Below are 17,151 nucleotides of genomic sequence, written 5' to 3' on the forward strand. Positions count from 1 at the left end.
AGCCGCTCTTTTTGTCACAAACACTCAAAGGGCAAGAGCTAAAGTTAAGTTAAGGGCTGCACTAGCTTGATGCTTTCTTTTTCTAATTAATTTGAAACTTGATATGCAAAACACAATTGAATGTCAATATTAAAAACATTTACTGGATAGAGAAAGAACACAGAGTAAGTAAAACAACAACAAAATAACATAACATTAACAGCTTCCATATTTCGAACTGCTATAAACATCGATTTGAACAGCAGGATTTATAATATAAGTTGCGAGTGATTTATAAACATCAACAACAACAAGAATAAAGAAATCAATTGAATGCGGGATGATAGAGGAAGAAGGAAGTGAGCGTGTTGTGGGATGACAGTAATAACCCACAAAACTGGCAATAAGGTCGAGTCTCCCATGCCATATTACATGTAAACTCGCCCTCCATTGAGTCGACTCATTCGACTTTGCCACATGCTCCTAAAAATATACATATATATATCACCAACTACGGAATAGGAGAGACAAAAAACCGAAAAAGGGAAAATATATGTAAATAGAACAATTAAAAATGAATATTTAAGGTTTAAAGTTTAAGTGCTTTGTTTAGTTATATATTTCCTATTTTTTCTCACTTGAAATCTACGTTAATTCCTTTCGATCTGACGGAAGGGTATGATATAAAAAAAATCGAAAAAACGAACACGTGCCATAGTCATTTGCGTCGAATTCTTTTTTTGTTTGTTGGTACCGTCACCCACTTGCACTCTCGCTTGTTATACTGATATCATCTTCATCGTTTGTTATGTAAAACACCGTTACACACAATGGGTGAAAAGCTCAGCACGAAAGGAATAAATTGAAAAAAAAAAATTATACTGTATGTAAATAAACCAAAAAAAAAAAAAAAAAAAAGGAAAAAAAAACTTGTCCCAATATTACATAGATTTCTTAGTGCCTTGTTTCAATTGTATATATATGAATTATTTAGCAGATGCATGGTGGATACTTTTTAAAATGTTTCTAGACCACAGTCACTATGAAGGAGTCAATCACTATTAAAGATCACATCACTAGTTTACGGAATCCGGAACCATCGCCCAAGAACTTTTTATATCTTTGTTTCATAATTCTTCCAGTTGATATAGAAAAATGAATAAAAGAGAAGAGAAGACGAAATGAAAAGACAGGAGACCAATTACCGAAAGATTCTCAAAGATCCTCCACATTGCCTTTGTGATTATTCCTCCTCCTCATTACTCCTTCTCCTCTTCCTTCTTCTCTTTCTCCTTCTTTCCCTTGGGCGATGGTTGGCGGTGTAATGAACACTAACGTGGGGGCGGGCGACTGGCATGCGAGCCTCTAGAAGTTGGCCTGTCGGAACCTGCGTCAAAGGCCTTGCGAATTTCCATGATCATTTTTTGGGTCAAGGTTTGAAACGCAATCCGTACTTATTTACAGAAACAAGCGTACATGTTACACCCATTTGCTCCGGGACAACCTGGTGGCGTCGGAGCAAAGAGGTGACTAAAATGATGATATTAATGTAAAGAGAGGGAAAGAAAAATTAAAAAAAGACACATGGAGTTCCGTGTTCTAAGACGCAGGTTCCGCCAGGGATCGCGTGTCTCCATTAGTGAGGAGGCACCAGACATATAATGGAACCCTCTTGGAGAACCTCATACACATCTTGGATTGGAAGCAGTTCTTTTCACAGCCTTGCAGCGGGTGTTCAATGGAGTTCTAAGACAGGTTCGCGTCCGGGTCTGTTTATGCCAAGGTCAGGGCGGTCTCCTGGCATTGGTCTGATGTGGTCTAGCGTTGCTTCTGTGACCAAGGGACGGAGCCACGAGTTTGGTCAAGGAATAGCACTGGAAGCTACGGAGAATACCGCCCTGGGAAAGCCTTTTTTGTGGCGACAACTAGTGTATTGGCTTACTGGCTTACTGCAGACTTTTTTTTTCGTAAATGATAGACTTGGCTGTGAGCTTTACTCGCTGATCACGCTGTTCTCAGGTGCGAGTTGGTTATTGTGACATCATATGGTTCTTTAAAAGACGATCAAATGTCACACAGGTTTGACATCAAGGAGTCCCTTTTGATACAAATCACAATCTTTCCAAATGATATTCATATCTTTTAAGACATCCTTATTTTACGATGTTAAAACAATTCGGATAAACACTAGTTATATTTTCTTTGTTATAAGAATGAAGCCAAAAAAAGAAAAAAAGGGCTACTTTTCGATGATCAGTCTCCAAGGTCTAACTTTACTTGCATCTTTAAGCATTCTCAAACCAAAAACTCAAAAGAAGCTGACGCAACCAAGAAAAAAACAGACCCGGAACATCTACCGTTCCTGGATACGTTTTTTGGCCAGTGGGAGGAGCGGCACACAGGTTATGCAACAGAAAGCGAGTTCAGTGTTGGGTGTACGTGGTGCGACTGGCAGACGGAACCTCGCTGTGAAAGCCCCGGAAAAATTAGCAGAATTTGGGGGGAAACGCTCAATTCATTGTTTTCACTGTGTTTTCAGATAAACGAATGGGTTTCTTGCCTAATATTCCTTTTGCTGTCCTTGTTTTTGTTAATCTAGTTGGTAAGTAACGGCCACACCGTGTTACGAGTGAGGCTCAACCATGAATTCCTCAAGGATTAGCCAGCAGAGGCACAGAGGTTGGGATCTTGCCCAGTCACACCACATACGCGCAGAATATGCATAACGCCATACTCTTCACTTTTAAGTAGAACAAACATGAGCAAAAAAGTAAGATTTTGATGGTAAGATTATTAAAAGAAAATTAAGATATTCTCAAAATACTACCGCATCTATCGGGGAGTCTGGTGCTCTTTCCTGCAAATGAAACAACAAGACAAGGTGTGTCACTCACTACTACAGGCGCCAAGTACTTTCATACCAGGTACCAAATTATTATCGTCAAGTCGAATTCACTACCCAGTATATCGGAAAATTTGTCACATCAGATAAAAAAAGGTGGGAGGGAAGCATATACACCCGCGGTCACTCAAAATGCTGTCGAGACTCGTTTAGCCGAGGCAAGTGTGCAGTCGAGCACCGATAAAAGGCTGGGTAGTAATAGCAACTATTTTCTTCACCTCTTGCTCTGGAGGAGAGTCGGAACAGCGCTCTGAGTGGCCGCAGGTGTATGACACATAGAAACACTCCTCCATCAGGATAAATCATCATGGTCTTATCATTTTTTTGGTTGGAATATATGCTCTCTCATTCAACAAGGATAGTGAAACGTGAACAGAGTGGGAGTGGTCGACTCAAAGATGGAGAGGTACCGGGTGTAACAACGACAGAAGGTCAGCAGTGGTAATTGCACTAGGTCAAACAAGGGGGACACAGCTACCTCTACTCAGCTTCCATTCAACCATTGTTCCTGTACTCAAGACTGTACTTTTTATCTTTTTACCTTTTCATTTTGGTAAAGGGTAAAGGGGAGGGTTAGGGCTAAAGGGGAGTCCTATTTTTGATTATATATTTTTTTTTCTCCCTCTGGTTTTGATCCTTTTAAAAAAAAATCTTTCTCTCCTTCTTCGGTGACATTTCGCTTGGTCTGATCCCGTCGCTTGGGGGGAAATCTGCAAAACTTTTCGCAGGAGGCTAAATGTCTGCAAAATTTCCCCCCCCGTCTTGGCGACATTCATTATAAGCAAAGAAGGTAAAGAAAGAGCGGTCTGTGCTCTTCTGCAAACAAAAAAACAAAAACAAAACAAAAAATTCTTCGTGGATTTGCCAGAGAGCAAAAACAATGGTTGATGCAGCTTGTTCATGGATTCTTATTTTGCCGGAATTATTTCTCTGCCTTGGGACACGAAAAGCAACATTGCAGAGACAATATCAAATAACATTTCCTTCTTGGGTCATAGTAGTAGGCCTACCCGTGAGAAATATATCCAAAAAAAGACGAATATATCTCCACGGGTATACTAAAAGATCCCTTCTCGTGATTTGATAATATAAACATGTGATAAAGTTTTTGTTTTTTTTCCCGCGTCAAAATTTAAAAATCCAATCAACAAAAGAAGACCTCCAGAACAATTTTTACTGAGCAAAAAATAATGCCATGGACAAAACTGGTGGTGGGGGGGAGAGGGAGTGGAGGGAAAGGAAGGAGGAAATGGAGGAGGGGGAGAGGGAGGGGTAGACGGGGACAAAAAGGAGAGGGAGAGGGGATACGGGGGGGGGGTGGAGGAGTTGTGAAAGGGGGCGCTGTCTAATACTAACAAAGAACGCTAAATCACCATGGCTCAATAAACACACAGAAAAGACACGCACACACACATGTAATAAATCTCATATCACAGTCCTACAAACATGATCATCTATGTTGTGGAAACTATGTGGCTCTCACTGCAAAGATAAAACGGCCACAGTAAACAGGTGGCCACTATAAAGAGGTGGTCACTATAAAGAGGTATCACTATACATGTACGGACAATAGGAGGGGATACTTGTAACCTGGGTCTGTATCCCCTTACAAAAAACAAAAAACAAAAACAAAAAACAGAAAAATCAAAATGGGACGAGAGGTGAAGGGACAGGTATGGGGTTAAACATTGCAAAGTATCAACAGATCCATGTGAGATGGTAAACAGGATAGGTGTAGTAACATGGCCTAAATATTATCCATGTGATAAAAAGTACTATGGTGCCACTATGTAAAAAAAGAGATAATATAGGTTATAAATTCATCAATGACCATCGTAAGCTTAATTCTACAAAAAAATCGTCAAATGTATAAAATTTCTATTCGGAGGTCATAGCTACACACTCGAGCATCCTAGAGCAGTACCTTGAGTACATACTTAACCTAACACTCAGAACTGGCAACACGTAACATTGTAATTTTGTCTCACGTGCCAACATTCTTGCAAGAATCACTTGGAGATACACCTTAAAAAGCGGGAAAGCTTAAAGTATCGAGTACCGATCCCAATGTAACGCCTCACAAACGGGTAATTGTGAACGTGCGATAAGGAGACAAGTGACTCTGGGCGAATGCAGGCACTGGCCTTCCTCTCCAACTGGGCATAGCAACAGAATTTTCAAGTGTTGTATAAAGGTACAACCAGATACTCACCATCAACCTTGAATGCTCCAAATTCTTAACAGAGCCGTGAATTGGAGAAGATTCAAACTTTGATAATAAGCAAACTGTCTTACCCTTACACAACTGCCTGTTCTTCTGGACTTAGTTCTACAGGTACTGCCAATAAAAACCATCAACGTGTTCTACTTGTCCTGGTAATCTAATATAATACCATTAAGCTACTGGTACACAAGTCCCAGTACCATATTAAGCTACTGGTATACTAAGTCAGCCAACAGCAAGGTGTCTGTACCAAATATGGATCTGCTAACGAAGCGGTGTTACTCAGTGGCTAAAAGGCATGTTTGTGTGGCACAGATACAACCACTTTACGCGGCTCAGAAAACAAACGCGTCACACTGAAAGCTCAAATATGGAAAACAAAATATTCCCACCCAAAGCTTAGAAACTTGATGAACACTAAGGTTGAAAATCGAAATTCTATTTGGCAATTACCAAAAAAAAAAAAAAAAAAAAAAAAAAAAATTGAAGAGGGAGTAAAGATTATTTTGAAAACCGAGTAAAAATAAAAGTATCTGCATTTACCACCAAAACATGCCAAAAGTGAACAAGGCACTTCATTGTTTTCATGGAGAATACTGGGCTGAATGTCAGCTATGTAAAGCCTGAGGAGCAAGGCTGGTTTTTGCGCAGCCAGTGGACGGCTGCAGTCAACATGGGCCAAAACTATTCTGGGACGAACGACTTTTGTCAGTGCCAAGATACTGTAAACATCGAGTGGGCGGTGATTAAAAGTACTTCATGAGGTGACTAAAATAGATCTTATAGTATCAGGATACTGTATATATATATATGTAAATATATAGGGTTGAGTTCATATCAGCTATTTTATATCTGAAGTGAAAAAAATATAGGGACGTGTATATATACTGTATGCTTTATACCAACTATTCTCGTTAGTCAAGTGGGTGGGAAGCAGGTACTGGTTGAAGCACAATGATCTAGGCCACACAATGAGTGTAACAGGCCTTATAACAGCCGTCTTACTGATTCGGTTTCCTGCTCCTCAGTTTCCCCTGTATCCTCAGTTTCAAAAGTTTCCTCCGTTTTCTCTGTTTCGAAGATTTGGTTCTCAGCTTTTTCCATATTGCTGAGGAGCTGTTCTCCCTCCCCGCTTAAAATGTCCTCCGTTGACTCAAACTTTTCATCCTCATCATCATCCTCCTCCTCCACTATCTCATTCTCTTTATCTTTTGCTTCCTCATTCTCATCCTGCAAGGTTTTGAAGAGATTTCTTATACATCTACCTCCTAAAGTCTTAAACTTAAAAAAAAGAACCCTTTAGAGCTCTAGAAGATATAATGTTGAAATGAAAATGAGAGAAAAAACGTAGAAAAGAAATTTTTCCATTAATGAACCATGTCGCAATCAGGGCATTCCATCATTCCATGACAAAAAAAAAAAAAAAAAGAAAAAAAGAAAAAGAAAAAGAAAATTACGGAGAGGTTTACACAACCAACAACAAGTCCCTGATTGCAACATCACAAAACGCAAACCTAACATAATAAAAAAACAAAGAACTCGGAGAAAAGGTCAGCTACATCCCCAGGCAGAGGAGAGAGAGAGAGAGGTAGACAGAGAGAAAGAGAGAAAGAGAGGAAGAGAGAGAGAGAGAAAGAGAGAGAGAGCACATAGCACTGACCAGGCCTCCCGTTGGTTGGATTTGGCCGAAGCGAGTCGTGCGCCAGTTCTCCAGGATGAGGAGGGCACCGTAGATTTTACCCACTGTGAGTTTCTCGTATTTGAGTTCTGCAAGAGAGGAGTGAGGGTGAGTATATTGCATATTTTGTATTATTTCTATTTTCTTATTTTGTATGTTTTGTATTCTTCTGTTGTTGTTGCTGTTGTTGTTGTTTGTTTGTTTGTTGTTTGTTGCTGCTGTTGTTGTTGATGTTGTTGTTGTTGTTGTTGTTAATATCATTATTTTCATTATTATTACTGTTATTGTTATTATTGTTATTATTATTATTATTATTATTATTACCATTGTTATTTTCTTTGTTATTATTATTATTATTATTATTCGTTATTATTATTATTAGTTATTATATCATTATTATTATTTGTCGTTATTATTTGTTATTATTATTATTATTATTATTATTATTATCATTATTATTATTATTATTATTATTATTATTATTTTCATTATATATGTTTTTTGGGGGTGGGTGGAGAAATTTTATTAATATCATTTTTTTTTTATAAAGAACATCTATTCACTTTTTTACATTTGATGAAAAGGAAGCGTATGGTTTATCATCACCTAAAAAAAAATCTATGAATATTCGTAGGAAAAATAATAAAACTTACAATAAACACATCTATAACACACACGACAATCAGATTCAACGATTTCCACTTTCTCACTTCTCCCCCTCCCTCCCTACTTCCTCCTTCTCCTTCCTCCCTACTCTTTTCGTCCTTCCTCCCCCTCCCTACTCCCTTCCTCCTCCCTCCCTACTCCCCCTCCCTCCCTACACCCTCCTTCCTCCCCCTCCCTCCCTACTTCTTTTCCTCCTTCCCCTTCTTCCCTTCTCTCCCTCCCTCACTTCTCCCCCTCTCTCCCTACTCCCTTCCTCCCCCTCCTACCTTCTCCACCTCCCATCATTATCCACTTCTATTCCACCTTCTACCTTTATTCCTCTTTTCTCACTTCCCGTTTCCCGTCCCTCTCCCATCCTTTCCCTCCCTTTCTCATCTTTTCCCTCCTATTCCTCCCCCTTCACGCTTTCTTACCCTCTTCCCCCTTCCACTTCACCATTTCCCTCACCTTTCTACCCTCTTTTCCCTCCCCCTCCCCCTTCACCCTTTCCTCCCCTCCGCATCTCTCCCCCTTCACCCTTCCTACCCTCTTTCCCCTTCCCCCTCCACCCCTCCCATTTCACCCTCCCCTTCCAACCCACTTCCCCTTCCCCCTTCACCCTTCCTACCCTCTTCTCCCTCCCCCTCCTCCCCCTTCATCCTGCCCTCTCTTCTTACCCACTTCCCCTTCCCCTTTCCCCTCCCCCTCCTCCCACCCTTTCCCTCCCCCTCCCTCACTCCCTCCCGCCCTCACTCCCTCTCCCTCCTCCCACCCTCACTCACTCCCGCCCTCACTCCCTCCCTCACCATCATCCGGAGGCACGATGAAGTCCAGATTCTTCTTGGCTTGGAGGGGCCACAGTTTCTTGATGGTGGCCCTGAGCTCCATGTCCGCCTGGTCCATCTCCTCCGCTGGTCTCATCTTGATACACAGGTTCTCGCGGATGAGGGCGAAGAGTGTGGTGGTGAAGTGGACCTGAAAGTGGTGAGAGGGGTTTTAGAAATGCTGCTACTAAGGTGGGTCTGAATGGTGATGGTAAGATGTAAAGTAGATGATACTAAGAACTTTGTTTTTTTATCATTATTATTATTTTTTAAATAGAAATTCGTGTTTTTAAGGGTGAAGGAATCTTGTTTTATTTATTTATTTATTTTAAGGGTTTGTGATGAGGATGTTGTGATCATGAGGAAGTCTTTTGAGGAATGCTGCCTCCTCTCCCTTTTATAAATACGTGTTTTTTTATCATGAAGAAACCTCACAGGAATTTTCAATCTTATTTTTATTGAAAGGATGCGTTAGTGATGATAAATTTATCGTAATTAATGATGAAAATGTGGCGGTTCTCTCGCTATGGAGACGCGTGGATGATAATGATGATAATTAATTGTAGTAAAGACAATGAATGAAGGTATCGGAGGAAGAATCATGGAGGAAAAAAAACGCATAATGAAATATTTGATTCTGAATCCATGAGTAAGTGAATCTAAGAATCCATAACCACGCCAACCACACTCACCTTCCCCTCATCATCCAGCGGCATGTTCATCCGTATGAGTTTCTTATAAGCCAATCGATATGGACACTTGTTGCCGAAGCCTAACGGTGGGTCCATGTTTCTTAGCATGTCGTACATTTCTGTGTAGTGTATTCTTCCTCTGCAAAAGGTCGGTGGGGTTAATATCCGTCGTTCTGTGTATTTATATGTGGGTAATGTCTCTCTCTGTATTTATATGTGGGGAATATCTGTCTTTCTGTGTATTTATATGTGGGTAATATCTGTCTTTCTGTGTATTTATATGTGGGTAATTTCTCTGTGTATTTGTATGTGGGTAATATCTCTGTGTATATATATGTGGTTAATGTCTCTGTGTACTTATATGTGGTTGATATCTCTCTGTGTATCTATATGTGATTCATGTCTCTCTGTGTATATATATGTGGTTAATATCTCTATGTATTTATATGTGGTTATTATCTCTCTGTGTATTTATGTGGTTAATATTTCTCTGTGTATTTATATCATCTATGTATTATGTGGCTACAGTGAAAGATAGGTATGTGAAGTTCCTGGAATTCTGTGAAAAGAGAGTTGTATATTTACGTAAAACGAAATGTATATAGAATGAGTAAAGTAACACAGAACACGTAAAAATGGACGAATGTTAACGATGAAGAATGTAGACGAGGAGACCTGATTGAGAACAACTGCCAAAAGAAAGGTAAATGTTCTGAAAGGAACATTGTAGATTATAACAATGTGGTGAATAAATATATATATTTTTTTTAATGTCGAGAAGAATTACACCCCTCCCCCCCAAAAAAAAAAAAAATCAATACTAAGAACACTCGATATTTCAAACAATAAACTTGATTATCTATACATCTATTTCATCTTTATCTATCAACACATCGAACGTTCACGACCCAAACACCCCCCACCTCCACCCCCACCCCAAAAAAAAAGAAAGAAAAAAAAAACACGAAATCCAACGCTATCCCGACGACCCCTTGCAAAAAAAAAAAAAAAAAAAAAAAAAAAAAAAAAAAAAAAAATCAACGCCCCCCCTCCAAGCCGTAGGAGGACCGAGGCCACGCCCCCCACCCCCCGCGGAAGGAACCCAGATCTACTCACGTGGCATTTGGATCATATTCCGCCCATATTCTGATGTATTCGTCCAGGTGATGGGCGCCCAAGATGGAAGAGTCTCTGGTCAGGTAGTCGAAGTTGTCCATGATGACAGCAACGAACAAGTTTAACATCTGGTGAAAGAGGAAGGAGGTTACGAAGGGGGATCTTGGCTAGAATGGATTCATTTTTCTTTTGTTTTCATTTTACTGGTTTTGTTGTTTTTTATTCTATACTCGGAGACCTTTATTTTTTATTTATTTATTTATTTTTAGAAAAGTATGGGAGCCCTTCAGGAAAGCTTACATACAAAAATCCAATCATTCACATACTCACACACACACATACATACATACATAAATACACACACACACACACACACACTCCCCCCTACTCCCAACCCAACCCATAAACACCCCCCCTCCACCCCCCCATACACACTCCCCCCTACTCCCGACCCAACCCATGCACCCCTCCACCCATCCCACCCAACCCCTCCATCCCATTCCCCCCCCCCCCCCTCTCAACCCCACCCTCCACCAACGTACCAAGAAAGAGCAGAGGAAGATGAAGGTCACGAAGTACATGTAGGCGACGTTGGAGCCGCAAGTCTTCATGGAGTTGTTCTTGAGGGCGTCGGGGTCACAGGGGCGCCCCTTAATGCAGGACAACATGATGCTCTGCCACGCCTCACCGGTGGCGCATCTGCCCACAGCATCAACAGGTTACTCGAGATCTTACTCTAGGGACTATTTCTCCCTGTCTCGCCTACTCTTACTCTAAGGATTGTGTGTATCCTTGTCTTGCCTACTCTTAGACTAAGGATTGTATGTCCTTGTCTTGCCTACTCTTAGACTAAGGATTGTATATCCTTGTCTTGCCTACTTTTACTCTAAGGATTGTATATCCTTGTCTTGCCTACTCTCTGCACACAGCTCACAGCCCGTGGTATGTGGGCGTGAATTCTAGGACAGCTCTCTCGTCCTTAAGTATGAGAATTGCTGTGATAAATGATGAGATATTGTTGCTACCTTAAAAGCACAGGGTTGTGATAGTCTACTAGTCTATTGCTAAGTTGCTACTTCTAGTCATGGCTATAACTGACCATTTTTTTAATACAATTGTAATGTCCGGTGGTGGGACTTCAAAATAAGAGGATATTTTTTTCCTGTCTAGATCTTAATAATCAAATAATGCAAGATGTTATAAAAGTCAGTTCTTCAAAAATGGTAAAAACAGGTCAGATTTTCTGCAGATCACCCCTCTTCATATGACAACAGGGTCTCCTAAGCACCACGTAGCCAGAAAATTAACTTCCTGGCACTTGTAGTTATGGAATTTCTTTTAAATGTTAAATATCTTTTTTTTCGTAGTATTTTTTTTTCTTTTTTTTAGCTGAAACCGTAATTTGATAGGGGGAACTAAGGGATATTTCAGAAGGAAAAAAATAATCATTAAAAAAGAGAACAGTGCAAAACAATGCATTAAAGATTATAGATTAGATTACAAGTTCTTGATAACAGCATAATTACACCAATAGCTGGACTGGAAAACAATAATTAGATATAATTTCCTTCTCTTGTTAACCAACGAAGTGAAAGCAACTGCCATTACATACAAAGAAAGGTGATCCACCGAACTGCAATTTATATCATTTTTTGACATGTTTTTAATGCCCTAAAACACACTGAATTAAGTATATATAGCATTTATTCATTTTACATTCTACGACACATCATGAATGTCAAAGAAAAGGCCTAACCACAGATAAACACAAATAACACATATTCCTTACCTTGACGGGTATCTGACAAAAATATCTGACAAAAATATTCATAACCATCTAATTGTCCCTAGACTACCAAGCAAGCATCAGAAGGAGGCCGAGGGAACTACAGGGGGGGTGGGGGAGGGAGAGGAAGGGTCGAGGACAAGTGACAATCATTCTAAATCAAAATTTTGTGAAACATTCTATGAGATGGTCGGATGGGCAGGAGCAGGGAAGGGGGGGGGAGGGAGGGTCTCCGTTTGAGGGGGATAGGATGGAGCTGGGAGAGGGGGGTGGAGCGGAAGGGGAAGGGGAGGGGCGGGGGGGAAGAGGGGAAATGGGCGGCTTTTGTGAAAAGGGAATGGGGGGGGGGGAGGGGCGAGTGTTGAGGGTGGAGAGTTGTTGTGCGGGTTTGGTGATGGTGGTCACAGGCTAACCTAAAAGGAGCAGCTATGTGGAGGCTGTTTGTGACTGCGGACCGTGTTGGTGTTTGCCTGCCACTCTACACTGCACATTGTCAGCTGCTCACACATGCATAATGAGAGTGAGTCTACATGTGCGGGGTACCGTGCCAAGATCACAGAGGGTGGTGGTTGTGGTGGTGCTGACAGCTGTGTGGGGCATTGTGAGCAGGTCTGGTCCATCACGCTACAGATTGCATGCTGAGGGCACTCGCCAGGGGAGGGCACCAGCCAGAGGAGACAGCCACACCATGACTCTGCATGCCATTCAGTACACTGTCGGCATTTTTGTCAGGCACTGAAGAGGAGTATCGCATGTTGTACTGTCCCTTTCGGGGGTGCAGTACCTACCACCTCCTGTGCGGTGGTATCGAATTGCGGTTGGGCCTCATCTTCCAGCACGGAGTGTGAGGGTCGCATCGATGGCTGAAGGCCAAAGATGCATGTGTTCATGAGCCACGTGATCTGTGATGCCATGCGACACAGGCCAGCCCTCAGCAACAGATATTCCTCAGATGCCTGCCTGCTGTCCTTAGGCGTGTCTACCAGACACACTGGCAAGGCTGCACCTTGCGGGGACAGCAATGAGCTATCGCAAGGTCAGAGGTAACTCATCTTTTTATGCAACGTGGTGATGCTGATGTAATCAGATAAATTATCATCGCTGGCTACCCAAAGGGAGATCGTCTGATTGTTCGAAGGCATGCTGAGGATGAGGGAGGTCTTCATGGCAGCCAAAGGTGCACAGAGGAGTCTGTGTGTGGTGAGTCTAGAGCATTTTCACCCACATGGTAAGTCCTGGGGCAACACAGGGCTACACAACCCCTCCCCCACATGGTCTCATCTTGTGTGCGCTGGAGCGATGTGACCAGTGGAGCCCACGAGGACATGGCCCCGTGGTGCCCCTGGCGATCATGGAGGTGAGGTGCCCGCCCCCTGGAAGGAACGGCGGACCAGCAACCATGCACGACCACACGTGCCCAACGCTACAAAACACGCATGCCGCCACCCGCGCAGACTACGGTGCAAAACTCAACACAAGGAACTCAACAGACTCGCTCATAACGACAATATTATTCAACGTAACAGAAACCGGAACCAAAATCGAAAAACTCTACGATAACATCTGTGTTTGGGTGCAATGATGGTGTTGAATCTGACATGTCTACAAAAAATCTCCAACCCAAAAAAAGAGACAGAAATCAACAAAACAAAAAGAGAACTAAACAGATCCTCCGTGTTAATGGTCTGCCGCGGAAAATTTTGGTGCTGAGTTTGTATGGCAAGAGTGATCACACGTAGATAACATGTCATTCTACAGCAAGAGTGATCACATCAAGGTTACAGTTCCATCCTACAGCACAGTTACACACCAATGCATAAAATGGCATTCATCTCACAAAATACTGTATCAACAACCCGTGGTTCACATCCAGGTGTCGGGTTCAAATATAAAAAAAATCTTGACCCGGCATCATACCAAAAAGAGAAGAAAGATAGGAAAAAACGTGCATAGGAAAAATATATCCAGTCCTTGATGGGGAAAAAATGTATATATATATATATTCAGGGGCTGCACCCCCAGTGGAAAGATAAGGGTGTTGATACAGTATTTCATAGCGATGACAGCGGTAGCTTTTGAGGAGCAGAGATGAGCAGAGATCAGTGACAAAAGTTTGGACAGAGGATAAAGAGCCAATTTTGCCGCTGAGCCACTCCGGGTGTGAAGAAGTAACTTAAGGTGGTTTACCTGAACAGAAGCATTATGCCCTCTGCAAAATTTCTAAAGTTGTTGTGCCGTGTTATAGACGTAGTGGGATCCAAATCTATATTACCAAAGACCTGGATGATGAAGGGAAACAAAAAACCATCAACTCAGGATCAATCAAAAATTCCAGAAGAAGTAAAAAAAAAAAAAAAAAAAAAAAAAAAAAGAAAAAAGAAAAAAAAAAATGGAAAAAAGAAAAAGAAAGACGCGATCTCTATACTAGTGGGGTTCCAGGGACACACATCAAAGAATCGGAGGTGTCAACATGAGGGATTTTAGGGATTATGAGACAAGAAAAAAGAGGTTATCCAAGGTCAAGAAAAGGCATAAGAAAGGTCAAAGTTAAGGGCGGGGCCAAGGGTTGTCCTCTCACCAGGGCTCTCAGGAGGGCAAGTGACCAGTCGCTAGGGTCATATCAGGGTCAAAATTCAGGGACATGGGACAAAAAACTCTGCACAGGTTAATATACTTCAGGGAGTAAAACTATCCCTGACCAGATACCAGAAAGTGGGCAAGCACCACAGACACCATCTAGTCTAGGTTAGCTAGTCTAGGCTAGTTGGATTACATATCTAGAGTTACGTTACCTTCTACAAGAAAACTAAACTACAACGGCATCGCCATCTATAGGAGAAGACATGTCAGCAGACAGCTAAACATAACATGTCTGTTCAGGGATATTAACTAGACTTTGGGTGGATTGGGAAAAGTCCACGCTCGACCAAATGGATCTGCGACGGACGCGCTGATTGGCTGCTCGCGAAGGCCACGAGCCTCCAATCAGCGCCCTCGGCCGCGCGTCCACCTGATCGGGCCTTTGGTTTCCGAACGCACCCCCACTTTGTCCCAGGATGCTAGGATCTCACTTTGAGGCTACGTCGAACGCAAGGGGTTTTGGGGGGGGAGGGGGGCTGCGAATTTGGCCTTTGCGTCATTCTCGAAAGGTTTATTTATCTCTGCGCTGAACAGACATTTTGTCTCATTGTTCAGGTTTAGAGATGGGATTCAGAAATACTGGATCTGTCTCAGGTTGCTATGGCCGAGCCTGGTTGGACGGGGGTTGCAAACTCACCGAAACAAGAGCAAGAGAGCGGCGAAGAAAGACTGAAAGTTGTTATGTCGATTTAGGTCAGTGTCGGGGTCAAATTTCATGTTGCCAAAAACCTGGGTGTGAAGTACGGGAGAAAAAAAGACGGGAGAGTGCTGTAATAGTTGGGTGGGTTGGGGAGACATCGTGCGAGCGACCGCCTAGAGGGCCACGTCGCACGACCTAACGGCGGGTGCAGGGCCACGTTTCCCGTTCTCTCCGTGGCCCCGAACCGCTGCCATCGCTCGCTTGGGAACGCGGCATGACAAGCCGCAAGAGTGCCATTACCAAGAGGAGTGGTTAGGGGCGACCGCGAGCAAAAAGTCGCCCCGCAAGCTGTTGATTTCACTCCGAGCGGCCTGCCATCCCGCATCCCGTTCTCATGACAGAACACGAGTCACATGTAGTACAACATATTGGGATAACACTGTGGGCATCAGTCTTAGAACAGTGATATGGATAGAGAATTTACATAATATAGATATCAATGGAATTTCGGGGATAGATTTAAACATATGGATAGACATTTACAATCATATGAGGGCACAACAACCCAGCACGTTTAGAACTTAAGGAGCAGGACAGTGAAGTATAGGCCCCTGGTGGAGGAAACCAGCAAAGATCAACCTTGGGAACAGTCATGAACTAATCGTAAAATTAATTATTCCAAATATCACTCCACTTCAAAAAAAATAACAACAGTTTGGTTAGAATAATGCTCAAGAGAATATATATATATACACATGTTCATCACAAGAGATAATGTCTGCATTATTTCAAAAGGAAAAAACATATTATTGGTGATGGTTTTAGAAAATAATAAGTCATGATATATAACCATAGGAATTTTTTTTCCTCTATCATCAGCTTATATAACCATTATCCAGATTTCTAGAGAAGAACCATGGCTCCAAATCTGGGCTTACCTGCATGCCGATAATAGCATAGATGAAGAATAACATTGCAATGAGTAGACAAACATATGGCAGCGCCTGTGGGAGGAGGGAAGAAGTTGAATTTGTGGATGCGGAAGTCGCAGAAAGTCTCTCTCTCTCTCGCTCTTTCTTTCTCTCACTTACTTTCTCTCTCTCTCTCTCACTCTCTGGTTCTCTCTTTCCCACTTACTTTCTCTCTCACACACTCACACTCTCTCTCTCTCTCTCTCTCTCTGATTCCATCAGTAGTTTGTGATTTTATCTATTAATTTTTCTTACATTCTCTCTCTCTCTCTCTCTCTCTCTCTCTCTCTCTCTCTCTCTCTCTCTCTCTCTCTCTCTCTCTCTCTCTCTCTCTCTCTCTCTCTCATCTTGCAGCAGCTACTTACTTTGAAGGACTGTACGAATGTCCATAGTAGAATACGAATGGTATATCCTTGCCGAAGAAGCTTTATAAGCCGGGCAGCTCGAAATAGTCTCAGAAACCCAACATTGATGAAGTTTTCCTGCGGGAATATTGACAGCATTAAATCGACATAACTCACGAGCGGGTTCACTCTAAGAGGACTTGGCTGGGAGGGAATGTATAACTGAATGAATGTTCTCGAATATATATATATATATTGTATCTTTTTCTTTTTCTTCTTTCAGGAGGATAAAAAAAAATATTTCATGTATTGCCACGATTGTTTTTGTTTTTGTTTTCTTCTTCTGGGGGTTGAAAAAGGGCGAGGGAGTGAATAGAAAACGGTCTTATGAATAAAATAGGGAGGGAGGGCTAAGTTATCTGTAGTGAGGATGCCCAAAGCTACTACGATGATGCAATCTTAAAAGTAACTTCCAACAAATACCAGTATTTTAAAAGCATATACAAATTTCTTTACATATAATCAAGCATTGCACTTTGCATGTCGACAAAAAAGCTGCATCAAGTACAAGAAATGCAGGGCAATGGTTTGCCATACTATAAGTCCAGCAACATACTGCCTCATACTTCTCATACGTCGTCCGACAATCTCCCTAGCGGCACATACTTGGCAGAGTACGAGTGGCAGGTGGAGAGTGGGCTTTACGGCAA

General features: G+C 42.0%; 1 protein-coding gene across 1 annotated transcript in view; it reads right to left on the minus strand.

The window, feature by feature from the left end:
- The window catches only part of cac (calcium voltage-gated channel subunit cacophony), a 276,253-nt gene that overhangs the window by 18,525 nt on the left and 240,577 nt on the right, over positions 1–17,151 (minus strand). Inside the window, exons 32-40 of the mRNA XM_070144845.1 lie at positions 16,463–16,579; positions 16,065–16,130; positions 15,124–15,215; positions 10,603–10,759; positions 10,061–10,188; positions 8,945–9,083; positions 8,235–8,403; positions 6,766–6,872; positions 6,111–6,335 (exon numbers count right to left, since the gene is read on the minus strand). Coding sequence (XP_070000946.1) covers positions 6,111–6,335; positions 6,766–6,872; positions 8,235–8,403; positions 8,945–9,083; positions 10,061–10,188; positions 10,603–10,759; positions 15,124–15,215; positions 16,065–16,130; positions 16,463–16,579 — 1,200 coding nt within the window. The remainder of the gene's footprint in view (positions 1–6,110; positions 6,336–6,765; positions 6,873–8,234; positions 8,404–8,944; positions 9,084–10,060; positions 10,189–10,602; positions 10,760–15,123; positions 15,216–16,064; positions 16,131–16,462; positions 16,580–17,151) is intronic.

The sequence above is a fragment of the Penaeus vannamei genome, chromosome 32, assembly GCF_042767895.1.
Source record: "Penaeus vannamei isolate JL-2024 chromosome 32, ASM4276789v1, whole genome shotgun sequence".
NCBI lineage: Eukaryota > Metazoa > Arthropoda > Malacostraca > Decapoda > Penaeidae > Penaeus > Penaeus vannamei.